The sequence below is a fragment of the Plecotus auritus genome (genome assembly GCF_963455305.1).
Source record: "Plecotus auritus genome assembly, chromosome: 6".
In the NCBI taxonomy this organism is placed as follows: Eukaryota; Metazoa; Chordata; class Mammalia; order Chiroptera; family Vespertilionidae; genus Plecotus; species Plecotus auritus.
In genome coordinates, this window is record NC_137773.1 from 168,670,701 (window position 1) to 168,689,956 (window position 19,256).

The following is a 19,256-nucleotide window of genomic DNA, read 5'->3' on the forward strand; positions in this document are numbered from 1 at the left end:
TTTAATACGTACAAGTCATTGGGGGGTTTTTTTTGTGTGTGTGTGTTTTTTTTTAAGTATATTCACAGAGTTTTGCAACTACTCATATCATTTTCATCACATCCCCCCAAAATATGGACCCACTAGCAGTCCTCTCTAACCTCTGCCCAACAACCACCAGCTTACTCTCACTATGGACTTGCCTATACTGGACATTTCATGTGAATGGAATCAGCCAGTATGTGGCCTTTTTAACTGGCTTTTTCCATTTAGCATAGAACCCTTGCTTTGTACCAGGACCCCAATCCACTGGAGCCCATAGAAAGATCAGTTAAACCAACGTGGACTGTTTTATAGACACATCACCTACATCAGGGCATGGCCACTCAAGCATGGAGGCCAACAGGAGGTGTCCCCAAACATCACAGCGGAACCCTATCTCAGGTTTATGCCATTATCATCCCATCACCTCAACTGCATGAGCTCTGACACCAAAGCCGTTACGAATCTCCGCTAGACGTCTTGATGTATTTATTTAAAACTAGAGGTCCTGTGCACGAAATTCGTGTACGGGTGTGTGTGTGTGTGTGTGTGTGTGTGTGTGTGTGTCCCTCAGCCCAGCCTGCACCCACCAGGATCAGGCCTAAACGGGCAGTCGGACATCCCTCTCACAATCCAGGACTGCTGGCTCCCAACCGCTTGCCTGCCTACCTGCCTGATTGCCCCTAACCGCTTCTGCCTGCCAGCCTGATCACCCCCTAACCACTCCCCTGCCAGCCTGGTCGCCCCTAAATGCCCTCCCTTGCCGGCCTGGTCACCCCCAACTGTCCTCTCCTGCAGGCCTGGTCACCCCCAACTGCCCACCCCTGCTGGCCTGGTCCCCCCCAACTGCCCTCCCTTGCAGGCCTGGTCCCTCCCAACTGCCCTCCCCTGCTGGCCATCTTGTGTCCACATGGGGGCAGCCATCTTGTGTGTTGGAGTAATGGTCAATTTGCATATTACTCTTTTATTAGATAGAATAATGAAGAGTCTTATTTTAAACGTATCCTCTTCAGAGGACCTGCCTTAACGAGCCCTTGGTTGTTGCTTTGTAGTCAAGGCTGTGACTGTGTAGGTAGGAGATGCAGGGCGCACAGGTGTCCCTGTAGAAATGGCAGCCTTTCTGTCCAGCAGCTCCTTCCTACCTGTGCTTGCAGGAGTGTTTCAGGCCAGGCTCAGAAGTTTTAGGTCATGGACCACAGAAACAAAACCCACCACTTGGCTCCTCAGGGATCTCAGACCCCAATAGAATTAGAATATTATCGAACATTAATGAAACTTAACGAGATAATGTGCAAAAGTAGCTGCCACAGAGCTCACACATAGTAGGTCCTCATGTATCTCTGTCCCCTCCAGGCTTGTCTTGGGCCTGTCCTACTCCCTCACCACCAGCAGCTTCCAGCCAGAGCAAATGTACTGTGGTGTCAGGAACACACCCGGTGCACTGTCTCCCATGCCTTTGGGATCTCCCTTTTGATTTCTCTTTTACTCGTGTGTTATTTAGAAGTGTGTGATGTAGTTTCCAAGTATTTGGGGATTTTGCAGAGATCTATTCATTTTTAATTTAATCCCATTGTCAGAAAACACACTTTGTATAACTTGAATCGGTTTAGATGTAAGTTGTTGTTTTTTAACAGCCTAATAGAATACCTGGTGAATGTTCCACGTGCACTTGGAAAGAATGTGTATTCTGCTGTTGTTGGGTGGAGTGTTCTATAATAATCAATTAGATCAAATTGTTGATAGTGTTGTTCAAGTCTTCTATTTCCTTTCTTTTTTTTAAGTTTGCATTTTTTATTGATTTTTAGAGAGTGGGGAAAGGAGAGACATCATTGTGAGAGAGAAACATTGATTGGTTGCCTCCCATACATGCCCCGACCAGGGATCGAACCCACAACCTTTCAGTGTTCAGGACGTTGCCCCAACCCACTGAGCCACACTGGCCAGGGCCTATTTTCTTATTGAGTTTCTGTCTACTTATCCCCTCAATTATTGAGAAATATTGAACTATCCAACTATAATTGTGAATTTATTTTATTTCTCCTTGTAATTCTACCTTTTTTTTTGCTTCGTGTGTTTTGATGCTCTGTCATCAGGAGCATAAATGTGTAGGATTATGTCCTCTTGATGATTTGACATCTTTATTGTTATGAAATTATCCCTGGTCATATTCTTTGAGACAATACTCACTTTGATATTAATAGAGTCAATCCAGCTTTCTTTTGACCAGTGCAGCATGGTACACCTTTTTACATCCTGTACTTTTATTTGTATCTCTGCATTTAAACTGCATTTCTTTAGGCATGATGGGGCTGGGTCTTGCTTTTATCCAACCTGATAATCTCTGCCTTTTCATGGGATGTTTAGACTATTTACATTTAATGTGATTATTGATGAGGTTCGGTTTGCGTATACATCTTCCTATTTGTTTTCTGTTTGTCCTGTCTGGTGGTTGTTTCCTTTTCCTCTCAAAGCAGTGAGCTAAGGCTCGTCTTGTTCTCTCAGAGATCCCTGTCCTTCATTGCCTAGTGTCCAGTCTCTTGAAAACTGCTGCTTTGTATAAAACTGGGGCCAACAGGAAACAGCCAGACAGACGGATTTCACCTAGAATGAGCCCCAGCTTCCTAAAGCCAGAAAGGGACTGCTTCTGCAGATGGTGGGCATTCTGGGACTGGCCATGGTCAAAGGGGGCTGGGGTCTACTCCTTTGGGGTGTTGACCAGTTCATGATCTGGATGAAACTCATGCCTGCCCCTGCTACAAGTTATCAACAAACCATGGCGTGTGGAAGGCACCCCACTACCCCTGGGGCTGATCCCAGCCCAACCCAGCTCAGCTCTGACCTCAGACAGGACACTCAGTCTCCCTGGGTCTCAGTTTCCTCCCCCCAAATAAAGGGTCTTCCCAGAGGGTCCATGGGGCCCTTTCAGCCTCTGATGGTTTTCCTTATCTGCTTTCCTCCCAGGTCCTCATTCCCACCACCCGATGCAATTCCCACAAGGAGAACATCCAGGGCCAGCTCAAGGTCCGCACACCAGGCATCTACATGCTCATCTTCGACAACTCCTTCTCCAGGTAGGGGCTCCTCATTCATCAGATTCTGGACCAGCCACCTGCCACCTGGTCTCAAGAACAGAGGTGGACATTAAAAATAGATTAATTAATTATCATTCATTTATTATTAAGAGCTCTGATTTTAGACCCCTATACTACAGTGTTCCGATGTGTTACCAGTTTTATAAACACACAAGCTGATACTTACAGTCTTACTACATGTCGGGTGTGTTCTCAGCCCTCCACACTTACGGACTCACTTCAGCCCCACAGCGTCCCCAGGTAGTAGGCACCATCTCTCTCCTAATGTTACTGCCAAGGGACTGAGGACCAGAGGTAAACGAGTGACATTCCCAAGTCACACAGCTAGTGACGGAGCCAGATTTGAACACAGCTGGCCAACTCCAGACTCTGGACTCAACCGGCATGCTCTCCTGCCTCTCTCTGATGTCCAGGTTCCCAATGTCCAGGTCACAGAAAGGCTCAGTATATACAGTGGAAGGATTCAATGGGTGGCTGGGTGGGTGGGTGGATGGGTGAAGTGACAGATTGTTGAAAGAGAGAGGAATAAAAGAATGACGGCTAAAGCTAGGGATAAACAGGACTAGAACTGTGAGGCGAAGTCCCTGGCCCGCTTGTCAGGGAGCAGGGGCATCGTGTGCCGTCTCTGGGAAGCCCTGTACCAAAGCAGCACTTCCAGGTCCAGGAGAGGAGGGTCTGGGGGCGGGAGATGGCAGTATAGGGAGATACGGCTTGAAGGGCAGCCAAGGAAGGATGTAGGAGAGGACCAGCAGTGGATGAGCATCGACCATAAGCCAGGGCTCACAGAGACATGAGACGGGGGAGCTACGGTTATGGTCAGCTGTCCCTTTGATGTCCTCTGGCTCCAGCATAAGGCCTTAATTGGGGCTGGCTTTTAGGAGACCTGCCTGATCAGCACGCAGCCATGTCTCTTCTGTGTGGTGCCCCAGCTAGTGGCCACATCCCCCCACCTGGGCCCCCGTCCCAATCCACTTGGGTTTTTAGCAGAATAACTGGATAGAGCACTCCAAAAGTCCATGGTGATGTCCCAGGGCCCCTGATTCTTTGCAGAAAGAGAGCTCAGCTGGACAGACAGGGAATGGGGTACGGCCCAGGCCTCTGAGCAGAGATCCCCTCAAAGGGCTCTCTGTGCCAACCGGCACCCTCGCCCACCAGGCCCCTGCAGCCTCGGCCTCTCGGTTCTCAGGGTAACACTCTCCATGTCCATCTCTGTTTCCTTTCCTCAGGTTTGTCTCCAAAAAAGTATTTTATCACTTGACGGTCGACCGGCCTGTGATCTACGATGGAAGTGATTTCCTGTAGCCTCTGCACCTGGATTTCAGCAGTTTCACTTCTCTCTCACCTGCACATAAAACACTAAAACAAAAACAACCCAGCCACTCCAAGCTGATCAACTGTGCGACTCGGCGACACCCTGGCTGCTCTCCCAGCTGCATGGTCCCGGCAGCATGCGCTCAGCTCTGTGCTTCACGCTCAGCCCGCAGCTCAGCTCCCGAGGGCTCACGCAGCCTTTCCCTGGCTGCCTCACCCCCGAAGGGGCACTGCCGGAGGGCTCACCACTCCTGGGCAGTTTCACAGGCCAGAGGTGGTACCTGCTTCTGCCCGTGGAAAGAGTTGCCCTGCTCTGCCAGCCTGGCCCGGCATCCTGAGAGACCATGAGCCAGATGCTCTTGCCAGACCCGGTGAGGCCTTGGGTCCCAGGGTCATCATGAGAGTCAGGGTGCCAGGGGCCCTCACGAGACCTCAGCCAGCCTCAGCCATCTTCCTGTTCCTTTCCACCCCAGTAAGTTAGGCGTTGCTCCCACACTCAGCAATTCCAGAGGCGCCTCCAACTGCCCCTTCTTCCTGGACCTTCTGCTGGGCAATTCTGTCCGCGAGCAAAGCCCTTCATCACCAGGCCTCTCAGATCTCCCCTAAGGATCAGAACTGGAAATAATCCTGTGTTCAGGGATCAGAACCCACCAAACGCCGATTAACGCCAGTGTGTGACCAGAAAGCAGGCTCATGCTTGGCCTGCAGGTCCCACTTCTCGGCTGTTGGCCTTCGTTTATACAAATAGGAGCTGCCTCGTGTGCAGATACGTTTACTAATGATCATCATCAGGATGAGAACCACTTTCAAAATCAGGGGCCTTCTTAAGTCTTAGGTAACTCACATGGAAACAGGCACAGCTCATGAATCTGCTCTTCGTTCACCGTTTGGCCCCTGCTCCCCACCTGCCAGATTCCCCGGCACCACTTGCCCACTTCCTGCTGCTCAGCCCGAACCTGATGCCCAGGAGCCACCTCCCTGAGGAGCCACCTCCCCTGGGACAGGTGTTTCCTTTTCCTGGTCTCTGGCCCTTTGCTTCGCCCACCACAGCAGCTCACCTTTGATGGCCTCTGTGCCTGTTCAGGGGGGCCAGCCACCTGTAGCCAGGGCCTCAGTCCTTACAGCTAAGCAGAGCGTCTGACCAGGCAGCCCACGCTGACCGGGGCTGAGGGAGAGAGCACTGGGCCCAGGCAGCCTGCTGGCCAAGTCACATCACAGCACCTCAGGCTGCACTGTCATCCATGAGCCTGGCCTGACCAGTTCCGAGAGCTTGAGGCTGGGTCAGGGCCCCCGCGGGCACTGTGCCCCACAGAGCACTCCTGGGGGCCGGGGTAGGAGGAAATGGCTTCTGCGATGGGCTCAGACTCATTCAAATGGAGACTTGGGCACTTGGGTTCGTTAAAGTGGGGCATGGGGAATGGTGAACTGAACCTTCAGGAGAAAAGCTGGGCCTTGTGCTCTTTCTTTGGAGCCACCAGAGCCTCTGGCATCTACGGCCAGGGACCTGGCAGGGCCCAGAGACCTCACAGCATGTGCTTGTCCTCAGGTGTGCCACAGCCCGAGATTGAAGGTTTCAGAGCTTGTTCTGCCTTTGAATCCCTCCTCCCCCTTCCAGGAAAGCATAATAGGAAGTAGCTGGCTCACGTGAAAGAAACTAACAGTTAAAGGAGAACGCAGGGAAGTCTGGGATCTGGTGAGAGCTTAGCTTTCGCAGGATCCCGGGGAGACGGGCCCCGCTGATGGCCTTCTGCTGCCACCGCCACTGCAGCTGGAACCAGTGAGTAGCTGACGGTTCCTGTGAAAGGCCTGGGACATTCTATTTGCACAGTCCTGCTGCAGCTTTAAGACCACTTGGCCCCTCAACCCAGAGCCACTCCTGGGGAGCAGGGACCCTTCATGGTGAGCACCCCTGGAGCGTTGACTGCAGTCGCAAAAAGGCCTTCGTTGGTGGGAGGACTGTCTGATCCCCAGGTCACGGCCGGCCCCTGTAGCATATTTTTTGTGTTGGATGCACTCCTGTCGTTAATTTGTGTGTGAGCTCAAGTTTGCTCTGCACCCTGCAGCTGGAGACTGCCTTGGCCTCCTGAGCTGTGTTATTCTAAGCAGGGTCCCAGCTTTACTGAGGCTTTGGGGTTGGGGTACTTTTTAAAAATGCAAATGACAATGAAGACCTAGCGAAGATGGTAGCCCAGCCAGTAGACGAAATGGCACTAGAAACCAATAAGGAGGAAACACCTTGGGGTCCCAGGTAATGGAAAAGGAGAAACAGCTCTCTGAGGAAGTCACTTATTTTCTAATATTGATGCTGGCTGGCTTGTTCACTGTGGCCTCTGTCAGGAAGCGGGTTTGGGTGAAGTGTGGCCTCTACAGAGCCCACCGCACTCAGGCCGACTGGACCAGGAGCAGACAAATTCTCCAGCAGGAACCTGGAACAGGAGAACCCCACGGGGTTTGGGAAGTGGAAAGAAGCCTCATACTGTAACTCAAACATGAAGGGGATGGTTTCTCCAAACGTGTCCCTTGTTACCAACCTAACGTGGTGAAGCCATTCCACTCACATGAAGTCCCCGGCTGGGGATGAAACCTCAGTCTGTGGCTTACGGTACCGGTTAGATGTCCACTGCTACACTCATAGGACTGTCATTTCTTAAAGTCTGCGTTGGTGACTCCATGTGAGAATCCCATCCGTGGACGGGGGTTGAGAATTCTAGCAGAGAAGCCGTTTGTGGTGCTCAGAGCCCAGGGTTGCCCTTCACAGCCACTGCTGTCAGCTGTCCACCTTACAAAACTCCCAAAAGGCGCTTTTTAGCGGAACTTTGGGTAAGTTTTTCTTATTTCGTTGTGATTCTTTCAAGGAAATGGGAAAGACTGAATAAAGCCTTTCCCCTCTTAATCACTTTAAAAATAATGAAATATATCTAAATATCGGGAGGCATTTTGATAAAAGGCTTCCGTAGAACCTGGTTATCCAGACGCTCTTGCCTGGTGGCTGCAGAGCAACACCAGGGCCTCAGGTGCATGGCTTCTGAGCGGAATTGCACTTTCATTGACTAACCCTCAGTCCTTGTGGACTTATGGGATAGTGGGTCTGGGAACCTGGTTCTTTCTTACCTGCCAAAGAATTACCCAGAAGCACATCAAATGCCAACACCCCACCTGCACAGTGGGGGTGAGAACCTTTTGTATCCCCAAACATTTCTCTACAGCACCTGCTGCACCATTTGGAAGTGTACTTTTAACCTCAGGATTTAAATAAACACTATGACATTGAGAATGGTGTCATCTTTAATTCCATTGGGACATAAGGCACACGAAGTTACCCAGGCCAGTCAAGTTAAGCTGCCTTGCTGGGAGATTGGTTCTGAGAAGTCACAGCACAGCCTGATCTCTTGATATTTCCCAGTCCATTTGGGCGGGTGTTCAGACCTGCCTGGGCCAGTCCCAGTTCCAGCCCACTGCACTCCGCCAGGCAAGCTGCCCTCAGCTAACGTGTCCCAGCCCTTCCACCGGTACAGCACTGGGAGCAAAGGGCGGATGTCGGATTTACCAGAATAGTGGGGGTGGGGAGGTCATGGATGGCTTAAAACCACAATTAGTCCACCTGTGGTACAAGGCTGGGCAGCTCAGAGGGAGGGGCGCAGGCTCCCAACTTACACGGCTCTAGCGGGGTCAGGCCCAGAGCCGTGTCCCAGTCACTCCTGGACTGGTCAGGTTGAGGTCAGGCTGGGCTGTCCGCACCATACACGCCACATCGGGATGCCAGAGCTCATTCCCTTCCCTGTGCTCAAAGAACACCTCCCATTCCCCTTCCCTGCAACCCTCACTCTCCCCCCCAGATTCTCGCGTGGCCTTCCCTTTAATCGGCTATTTCAGAGTATCTGCATCTGTGTACTCCCTGGCTCCGTTCATCTTCACCTTCCTCCTTTCCCTCACCCTCTCAGCATTGAGCACTACCAGAGTGATCCAATTACTGAATCTTTAGGGACGCTGGTCGGTCCCGATGCCTTAGTCAGCTGTAAGCCCCCAGCAATCCCATTGGCCAACTTGGTGAGGGACAGAAGCTCCTGGAACTCCCTTGGCCTACGAGAAGTTTGGAGAGGGTGCAGGTGAGGTGAGCAATCAATGGCTCCTCCCCCTGTACTCCCTCTTATTATGTCCTCAATCCAAGCCTCATACTGTCCAGCGACAGCCTGAAGTAATGGAAGATTGATTCATCCAAGCACCCAAAACAGCACAGAGAAGGGGTCTCTGTAGATGGAACAGTCCCTCCAGAGGCGTGGTGGCTTTGCGGGGTGGGGGCTGGAGTGAGAGCTGAGACACAGATGTATGTGCTGCGTCTGGGGCTGGGATCTGGGGGCCTCCATGTCAGAATCCCCATCGCACCTCTCCCACCGGCTGAAGTACCAGTCTGCTCTAGGCTTTCCACGGCCCATGCTTGATCCCAGGCTCCTGGCCAGCTCAGTGCCACCAGCTCCGTGGCATGTGGAGGGACCACGCCTCTTCAGGCCACGTGCGTCCCTTGGTGCTAGGGGATGTGGCGATCCCCAGGTGACTCAGAAGGACACTCGGCAGGGTCAGCCCTCTCGGTTTGAAGATGCGTGGGAAAAATCTGGCGCGAGGGGCCGCCCACACACATCTGAAAAGCCCAACAGATAGTGAAACCTGTCGCCCCAGTTGAGAAAACGGACTCTTTTTGAGGGAGCAGTTGAAGCTGAAGCCATGAAAAGGCAGGGGGGCAGGCCCAGCTGTTCTGAAAGCCGTTCAAAGTGGGTGAGGGTTGAAAGAAAGGTCAGCCTTTTACTTTTCCCACGCCCCGGGCTTCTGGAGGAAGATGGTAAAGCCGAGCAAAAGCGCGATGGCCAACCTCGGCCTCTGATGTGTGTCTCCTCCCTCCCCGCCGCCGAGCCCCGTGGGAGGACCGAAACTGTGTGGTTTCCTCACACCTTCTGGCCCGTGCACACTGAGGTTATCTCCGAGTTCGCGGCCCCAGCTGGAGCCTGGGACGAATGGTTTTCTTGGCTAAAAAGGGAGCAAAGTGAGACAGGCCTCACGAGACGTGTCCTGACCACGTTTGGCTTTGGGCCCGTGGCTCCATGGACTCATCAAAGAAAAGGTGGGTTCAGGAGGCCCTCCCCAGCTTTCTGCTCCCAAGGAGCCCAACCAAGCCACAAAAGAAGGTGCCCATTCCTGGGAGCCTAAAGCTGTCTGCCAGGTCAGTGGGCGGCACTGTCTTCTCCCGGGGGGGGGGGGGGGGTGGGAGGAGGAGGGGCTCTAAGGATGGGAGAGCAAAGAAGGGGTGAGGAGAGGGAAAAGCGGGAAGGGCCTTCCTGCAGGCAGGTTAGCAGAAGTTGCCTTTCTCATCGAGGAAAAGAGCGGTGGGGAAGGGTAGCGTTGGTGTGGCCATAGCCAGCTACCCCGTCCAGTGGAGGCAGCGTGTTAGTGGGATGGAGACCTGGGCCGTTTACCAAACAGACACCAAAGGCAGTGACAGCAGACGTGGAACAGGCCGTCCGCTTCTTCCTCTGACTCCGGCTGCCTTCGGGGCCTTGCGTGCATCCACAGAGAGGCACTGGGGAGTGCAGGCACCACCATGCTTCCAAGAGGCCTTGGCACAGGAGACGGGGTCCATGCATGGAACCGGAAGCCTTTGTAAAGACAGCCCTGGCCATGAGCAAGGACGCCCACCAACGGTTGGGTGTTCTCTTACCCTGATGGTGGAAGAGGGATGGGGAACCAGGACTCATCTCAGATCAGGCCCAGAGCCGCCTGGGTGGCCAAGGGTTCAGACATCAGGAAAAGCCCAAGACTGACCCAGGGCTCCGTTTTGCTCCAGAGTCAAGCTGTTTGTGTAGTGTCAGTAAAGGGAAAGCAAGTACCAAGAGTTTCTTAGAAGAAAGTTTTCTTATTTTGGTTCCCTGGTGGCCTGTTAAAATGCAGATTCTTGGGCACCACCCAGTCAACTGTGGTCCACCTGAGCTGGCTCATTCACAAGTCTGCCCGGTGATTGAGGCAGAGGTGATCTGGGAGCCACATGGAGAAGGTCCTTGAGGATGGCCGCTGTGTCACCACTTTGGTTAGGGCTTGAGGAAAGGGGGTCAGATGAGCTAATGGATCTACCTCTTAATTTAACTCCAACAGCGACCCTTAAATCTTGGAACCGGGACTTCTCCCTCAATGTGTTGGCCGAGCCAGATGCAGTGATGGAAATTGCATTCTTGGAGAGGAAGGCATTTCTAAACAAATCCCCTCGTATGAGAATATTCCACAGGTAAAATCTTTTTACACCCACATTTTTTTATGGCTTGTATTTATATTCAACGGGCATGTTGCTAACTGGCAGATAGATTGTAAATGGAAAAAAATCCCTTCCCCCAAATCCAAAAGAGTTCCCTTCATGTCCAAAATTTAAGAATAGAGGAAGAAATGTGAGTTGGTACCAATGGGTATGGGTTGGTGGAGATCAAGTTAAACAAGGGCTCCCCGTCCCCCCCCCCCCCAGAAAAAATAAACAATAAACATGGCTCCCAAGCTGGTTCATACACTGATTTCAGAAGCTCTGAACTTGGGTTGGGGGGAAATGGCATCTCTCCCCTAACTTCTAACTAAAATGTGGGCCTCCCCACAGTTAGAAATGTAGATAACCTGCCACACTAGTATGAATTAGCAAGACCTGTGACTTCGTCACCAGTGGAAATGACAGATATTTTCATGTCATGTGACAGCTGTTGCAGACTCTCAAAATATCATAGGTGCTCATCTCCACCCAGAAACAAAGGCTGTCCTTAGACCTGCTGTAGATTTTATTTAATGCACCAACAGAGAGGCACATGTATTACTAGCTCACGAATCGTTTTAATATTTGGAGAATTATATATCAATAGAATTGGTTTCCTTTGTAACCCTATAGATTTGATTCATTTTAAAACACTGAGCAGGGGGCTATAGGTCTTGTCGGATTGCCAAAGGTGCATGAGACCAAAAAAAAAGAAGGTCCATTGGTCTTCATGAAAAAGAAGTCAAGAGGAAGATCAGCTCAGGGCCGCACCGTTCACGGATGGCAATAGCGGCGTTTCTAACTTAATAGGCTCTTGCCATAGTCAGCCAGCTGGTGCACATGAGGGCACCAGGGCCCAGGGAACATCTGAGCTATTTAAAGAAGATGCTGTTCCCGGTGCTCACGCTAAGATGGCTGTGGGCGTGGTTTTCTCTAAACCATTCTCATTTCACTGGAGCATGGACGATGAGATGATTTTTTAAAAGTCCTCCATAAACCAGGAATTTCAAGGCCAGGTTGGGGCAGAAGACGCCTTTGCCCAGACTCTGACCTACTTTCCATGCTAAGCTCCAACGTCTGAGGCCAAGTCAGATTTGGAAAAGCAAGCACACCCACTCAAAGATTGCAAACACAGAATACATGTGGCAGCTTTTCATTTATTGAATCAGAAAGTTACCGGAAGTGTCCAAAGGTCTCATCCTCCATGGCCGCCGTCGCTGGGTACGTAAGCCCATCATGGAAAGACCATGTGCAAGCACCATCCTGCCATGGCAAAGGCCTCCAGGGAGGAGTGACCAGGTCAGAATGGCAGGCGCTCACGGGGCTGCTTGCTTCTTCCCGCAGGACTGTTTGAAACAGCCACCGTGGGCCAATGCAAGAGATCATACACACACACCTTTCTCAGGAGTGGGCCGACGGCAGTCTGAGCCACTCACCAGGCTGTGGGGAGCACTGGGTCCAGCCCACTCTAGCCAGCCCTCCCTGGACCACCCGCTCCACTCGCTGCATTACTACCCAAAGGACACAATGTGCCATTGCTCCAGGTTGTCCATCTTTACTTTTCCAAAGTTTCCTGGCAGCTGATTTCTGATACCTGCAGTACAAATGGGACAAATGACTAATTTTAAATTTTAACCAATTTATTAGTTCAACATACTGTGTCTACTACATACAAGGCACATACACCAGAACAGAAACACACACAAAGCTGCTTGTCCAAGGGCTCACCCAAGGAGGCTGCCATGTGAGTTGCATGTCCCGGGAACTGTCTGCAAGCCAGTTGGTCAGCCATACAAAGTCCAGCCTCGTGATTCTCAGCCAAGGGCTCTCACCTGACAGCCTTCCATAGCATCCTCTCAAATCTGAGTCCACGTGGCACTGGGCCTCTCCCTATTGCTGGGATGTAAGGATCTTGTATTCCCACTATAACCTCAGTGAGTAGAAAGGTTCATGGTACATATATGAATGTTTGCTGAATGAATGCATGAGTATTCTGTAGGCCTGCATGACAATTTCAAAAGACCAGATTTCAAACTGACTACTTCAAAACAATGACTCCCACTTAAATATACATGTTGTGATGTGTCAGCTTAAAATTAGTTGGTTTTTTTTTTAAATTTGTGATTGAAAATCCATTTTTGGTCATGGAAACATATTTTATTCACTTTCTTCATTTTTCTGATGCATATAGTTCTAGTAAAATCCTCCTTTATTTCAAAAAGCACCCCCATGTTTTCTGGAAATGTTGGATGATCACAACCTCCTCCTGGATTTTCCCGTGTGGACTCTTCCAACTTTTTATCTTAAGATGAGTCTGTTCCTGAAACCTAGTTTAATTTGAATGTAAAATGGTCCTATTTATGCAATCACTTAAAAACTAAGGCAATTTGCCAACAACGAATCTTAAAACATAACACAGTCACAGCATGTCTTCCATCCTACAGTGTAGCTGTTAGGACCGGACAGTCCATAGTGACAGTGGGATCCTAAAGGAAGCCCTTGGAACTGGGCGTGATGACGTGTGTTAGGGCGCCACACAGGGTTCGTAGTCTTTGTGCTGTTCCCACATCTCTTTCTTCAAAATCAGAGGGGAAGGTGGGCCTCCTGGCACTGTTTTGCCAACCAGCCTACACTGGACAATGGCTTATTTACCTCTAGACTCCTACCGAGTCACCATCACAGTGTAGACTCTAGATTGAGAGGATATTCAGTGACCTCAATCCTGGCTCACCCTCCCTCACCCTCCATCCCCCCTCCTCAGCTCCACAGGGCCTATGACATGTCACACCAGAACCACAGTATCGAGAGGACCCAGAACGGAAAAGTTGTGTTCTTCTCGCCCACCTGCACACTGTTATTTAGGTTTGGCCCATGCTTACTCCTTCTTCTTCCAAGTTCCTCAAACGACATCTGGGTCCCCCGGGAATGGTGGCCATCCCAATGGCTCTGCCCATAGACTAACCTTGGAGAAGTCACCCTCCCCTTGACTGTGAGCAGAGCTTGTGGGACTGGGGCCCTTGTTAATGTGCTGTCAGAGGCCAATGCTTATTCGCCATCAACTGCCCCACACGGGATGGGTTAGCGAGGTCTTTGTAGGACCCCCTGTGCTCCCTTGTTGCTGCCTGTTTTCTGCGTACTTTCCCACTAACCCGCGTTTAGAAGCGGGCAGGAGATGAAGGGGGATGTGGCAGGGTCCGGTCTTCTGTGTCCCCTTTGGAAGGGATGGCCTGGCCTTGAAACCACAGTAAGTCCCAGCACACGGAGAATCAGATGCTTCCTCTAGACACCTGGCAAAGCTGCCGGGTTAGGCAAAGCTGCTCTAACAGTCCTTGGCGTTGGCAGTTCCCCCAGACTAACTGGGGAACCTGGGAAGTAAGTTTGACCAGAGGAGAGAGAAACGGGTCAGCCAACATGGTGTCCGATCTTTTGGAGATTCTTTTTCCTTATCCCAGTCTCTTCCTCATCACACGCTTCCTATGGCTCTTTTCTCTGTAATTGTACATATTTAAAATATGGGGACAGAGTGAAGAAAATGACCAGTAATAGATATTTTAAAATGTACATTAGAAACTATTTCTAGTTTACCTAAAACTAACATAATATTGTATATCAACTGTAATTGAAAAGTAAATTTTTTTTAAATTTAAGCATTTTTCTAATATATGAAATATTTTCAAATGTGATCAAATTGCCAAACAGCTAAAAGAAAGACACAAAGCAAAAAAAAAGAAAAAGTTGTTATATTACTTTTTTCCAGTCTAATGTGTAAGTTGAAAGCTTAAACATGTTAGCTCTATAAGCAAGGAGAAGCATGGAGGCAGATATCCTCCCAGCAGCCTCAGCAAAAAGAGGGCCAATGGACCAGCCCATTTATAGGGAGCCAAGTGGACCTTCACAAAAGCCACTCAGCCGAGCGAGCCCAAGGGGACCTGGAGCTGGTCCTCCCGCACGGGCTGAGGAGACCGTTTCCACAACCCCAGTGGGCAAGCCGACTCCTCGCCACAACAGCCCTGAGGCAGGTGTGGAATTGCAGGGCCTCCGGCAGGACACAGAAATGGGATGGAAGCCAACCGAACCCAGACGACTTGCTGGGATGGTCAGTGGCCCAGGGGCTCAGTGGCCAGTCCTGCAGATCATTTCTAAACAGGCACAAGGACCCTCTCTGGCCCAGAGCAGATCAAGGAGACCCGGGGGGACTGGATCTGAGGTTGTCTGGAAAGATTCTAGATTAAGACTCTGTAAGACCTGGCATAGGCATCAGCCTCAAAACCAGGGTAGAAACTCCCCAAAGATGGAAGTTTCCGTGAAATCTTGTGCTTTTGTGGACTACGTGCAGTGTCCAATGCTTCTGTGTCTGCTTTGGAAGGGGTGGCTGCAGAACTGAAACTACGGAAACTCGCGGCGCTCTGAGAATCTCAGATGCCTCCTGAGGTCAGATGCGTGAATGCTCAGGCCAGGGGGAGCCGGGGTAGTCTGCATGCTGTCCATCAGTTCTCTGAAGTCCAGCGAGTCTCCTGGGATGGCTAAGCAGTTTTGAAAACTCTGGCTTGGCGAATTCTGACTCAAACTAATAATGTTCCAATTATTCCTTTCTGAGTTGTCTCTCTCTCACTTCCTTTTTCTTCTGTGGTGTCCCTCTGATCCCATCAGTGGGGGAGTGGATCTGTATTTATTGTCACTTCCAAAGGGACCATCTACCCCTGCGAGAAGGTCTCTCAGAAGGAGAGAGCCCCCGAGGTTGTCTCCAGCAGCACCGAGGAAATCTTCAAGCTACCCTCTCTTCTGGCAAAGGAGGCCCACTGAGCATGGCTGATGCAGCCCAGGTTCTTCAGAGTCTTCACAAGATCCTGTCGGAATCTCTCACCCACAAACACATAGAGGACTGGGTTCAGGCAACTGTGGAAGAAGGCAATGGTTTGAGTGACCTGGAAGCAGATGTCAAGGTTGATGGAAATGGCACAGCTCGAGATGAACCTGGCGTAGGCATCGATGGTCTGCACCAACAGGATGCAGTTGTAGGGGAACTGAGATAAGACAAAGACAGTAAGGACGGTGATGGTCACCTTCAGGGCCTTGTGCTTGGAAGACTTCTTGGCTTGGGTCAGAGTATGAATGATGATGGTGTAGCAGCAAGCCATGACCACAAAGGGAAGGAAGAACCCCAGGATCACCTTCAGGGTCAAGACGACCGACTTTGGCTTGGTACTCTCATCACGAGGGTACACCATGGTGCAGATGGTGATGTTAGAATCCCTCTTGAGTTGGCTGTACAGGATTTCTGGGATGCAGAGAGCAGCCGCCATTACCCAGACAACAATGCAAACCATTTTGCTGTACAGAAGCCTTTTCTGCCTCCAGGTCTGCGCTCGCATGGCCTGGGCAATGGCGATATACCTGTCCACGCTGATGCACATGATCAGCAGCCCACAGCTGTAGAAGTTCATCTTGTACATGCTGTTGACCGCTTTGCACATGAAGGTCTGGAATTTCCACTGGTCAGCAGCGGCGATGGCCCAGAAGGGAAGAGTGGCCAGAAAGAGAAGGTCAGCGATGGCCAGATTCAGCAGGAACATGTCAGTCATGGTCTTCACCCTGGTGCAGTACCAGTAGACGAGGATGACCAGACTGTTGCCCACGGTGCCCACGATGAACACCAGCCAGTACAAGGGTGGGAGGAAGTGGCTCGCAAACTGCCTGACGTTGCTTTTCTTACAGTAGAAGTCCAGCAAGTTGAAGTTCTCATAGTCATCCATGGAAGACGTGGAGTCATAGCTGAAGTCATCAGACAGATTAGGGACAGGACTCTGCAAGAAGACGCCAGACGGCATTAGGTCAAGGACACTGTTTTGGAGACTCTCTCTGATGGCAGAGGCATGGAGCACCTGACCCTTCCAAGCCCAAAAGCCTTTGATAAGACAAAAGAAATGTACATGTGGAAAATAGGGATTCTGAGAACATCTGCTTGGATCATAACAGATTTATTTAGTCAACAAATGTTTCTTGAGCACCTGTGGTATGTCAGATACTCTGTGTGCGCTGAAGATACAGAGGTGGATAAGTCTGACACGGTTCCTGCTCTCCTGGAACTCACCTTCCCATGGAGGGCACACACAAGGAGTGAGCAATTGCAGGACACGTGACAGGTCTCTGATGGGGTAATGCCCCTCGGGACCACTGATGGCCACAACCTGTTATCACACTCTGTGAATGATGCTGACTGCCTCTTCTCCTCTCTGTTCTATCCTCCCCAAAAAGGTCCTCGGAGGCTCTTCAACTTTTCTGGGTCCAGATCCCTCTGAGTCTTCTGAGAGCTGTGGGTCCTCTGCTCCAGCAGCACTAGCCGTATCCACACATATGAGCACACATGTACAGGCATGTGCATGCACACACATTCACACACTCATACCCATGCACATACACAAGCCCCGGGACAGGATGTGCCATTTTCAGGGTCCCTTTTTCAAAATTTGTTAAGAATTTAAAAACAGTAGAGCATTAAATCACGCACGTGGCACCTGTAAGTACAGGGCCCTGTGCAGTGTACAGGGCAGACTCCCATGACGCAGGCCCTCACAAGCACACACACATGCAGACACATACAATTCATGCATAGATTTGCACACGCACACTCACGTATGCACAAACATGCCTACCCTCTTGCTCACATGAACATACACATATACACATATTGCACACACTGTTCAGACACATGTATGCACGCTCACATAACACCCCTCCTTATAGTTTGGATGGGGTCCTGGCCCAGAGCCGTCCAGAACCTCTGCTAGGGGAAGTGAAGATAAGGGCTGGTGATCAGAACCCTGAGCCATGAGCCCTTGAGAAAGGGAGGGAGGGTGGAAGGGAGCAAAAATCTAAAATTGCATTTTCCTCTGTCTTCACAACATACCCCAAAGGGCTTCTGGGTCTCCACATTTGTAAAGCCCTCTGCACTGTGCATCGACTGCCTCTATGGGGCGCTGCTCAGTAGGGATCTTACTCCGGGAAACCTCCCAGAGAAGTCCCTCCCCCACCCAGGATTCTTTCCCACACCCCCAAAAAAGGCAAGACAGGAGTGCATTTCAGGAGCTGTACTCACTGTGAACTCTAGGTGTGTCATGGTGCGTCAGAGGCAAGCTCGCTTCTAGAAAGAGAGGGCAAAGATAAAGAAGAGGGCTTGTCAAGGAGCAGTGATACACACCTAAAGATGGAGGTTCAACGTTAAATCTGTTTTTCTCATGAAAAAGATCGCAAGCAAGGCTGGGGTGCACGCTGTGCGATGTCAGTGCAATAGTCTACATTCCAGAATCATCTTGGTTGTTCACGTAGACGTGAGTGAAACCTTCCTCCGAGAGCCCTGGGCCAGGCCTTCCCATTCCAGCCGTCCTGTCCATCAGCTCGGCTTCTCCTGACTCAGCTTCTCCGCCGGAGTCTGTTTACCTGAATCCCCCTCTTCCCCATTTTATCAGCCTGCCGACCGCAGGACAGGGCCTCTGGGTAGCCAGGTGGCAAGAACATGGCATTTGCCAGCATTGGAGTCCCTCTTCCGGGGGGCCCAGCGCCCCAGCACCTGCCTGCACGCTGGTTTACCAGCTCAGAGAAGGGTAACGGGCCCTTTTTTCCCTGGATCCTGACTCCAGCCCGAAAAGGAAGTCCTAGGTTTGTTTACCAAAGAAAAGGTAGTGGCCTCATGTCTGGCTCCGCTGCTGCTTCAGGACCAAGGGATCCACAGCCGGACTCCCTCAGGGCAGGGCCTGTGCCTGAGCGGGCGGGTCCTCTCTCTCCGGTGTCCAGCGCCACACCTTCTCCTTCATCAATCGCACCCTAACCTGCTGGTGTCCTTTTTATAACACAGCACCGTGACTCGTCCTGCCTTTCCGAAAGCCCAGTGGTTTTCAGCGCACACCGTGTGAGACAACCACTTTGGAAAACCACTTGTCAGTTTCTTAAAAAAATGAAACATGCCTACACTCACCGTGTGCTTAGCCATCCCACTCGTAAGTGTTTGCCTAAGAAAAACGCAAGACGGTATCCACACAAACACTGAAGTACCAGTGTTCGAAGCAGCTTTATCTGTAACGGCCCCCACGTCCCTCAAGCGTAGTGGGTGGATGAGTACAATATGAACCCTTACTACAGAGGAGAGGTGGATGCTGGTACACCGGCCGGGAGAATGGCTATTAGCCTTTGATTGTCGCTGGGCCTGGTTATGGTTGGTTATCGCTGGTTTCGGGTTGCACGTAGGGATCGCTGAGAATGGTGCTGGTGAGAGTTTCGGGACAGGCCTCGGCGCGGTTGTGGGGAGTGTAAGTTTAGGTGATCTTTTGGAGGGTTGAGCCGTTTCTGTCGAAATTACAAAGCACAAGGGCTCTGACTCAGCAGCTCATCTGCTGGGAACACACCTACTGGTATTATCTCAAAGAACACAGAGCCACACACAGGGCCGTGTGCCAGCATTTCCCCCAGGACAAAAAAGAAAAAAAACTAGAAAAAAACCTAACTATCCAGAAATTGGTCATATTCCGATGCATCTGTCCAATAAAGCACCGGAACCAATAAAT

General features: G+C 50.9%; 2 protein-coding genes across 2 annotated transcripts in view; one reads left to right on the top strand and one right to left on the bottom strand.

Annotated features, from left to right (window-relative positions):
• FYCO1 (FYVE and coiled-coil domain autophagy adaptor 1) overlaps positions 1–7,696 on the top strand; it is a 65,787-nt gene extending 58,091 nt beyond the window's left edge. The window contains exons 17-18 of the mRNA XM_080674156.1: positions 2,983–3,092; positions 4,340–7,696. Coding sequence (XP_080530282.1) covers positions 2,983–3,092; positions 4,340–4,415 — 186 coding nt within the window. The 3' untranslated portion in view covers positions 4,416–7,696. The remainder of the gene's footprint in view (positions 1–2,982; positions 3,093–4,339) is intronic.
• A 7,717-nt stretch (positions 7,697–15,413) lies between these two features.
• On the bottom strand, positions 15,414–17,815 carry CCR9 (C-C motif chemokine receptor 9; the record flags this gene model as incomplete). Its single annotated transcript, XM_080674157.1, has 2 exons — positions 15,414–16,502; positions 17,795–17,815. 2 exons carry the CDS (start codon positions 17,813–17,815, stop codon positions 15,414–15,416), a joined length of 1,110 nt encoding a protein of 369 aa, XP_080530283.1.
• Positions 17,816–19,256: the final 1,441 nt, after the last annotated feature.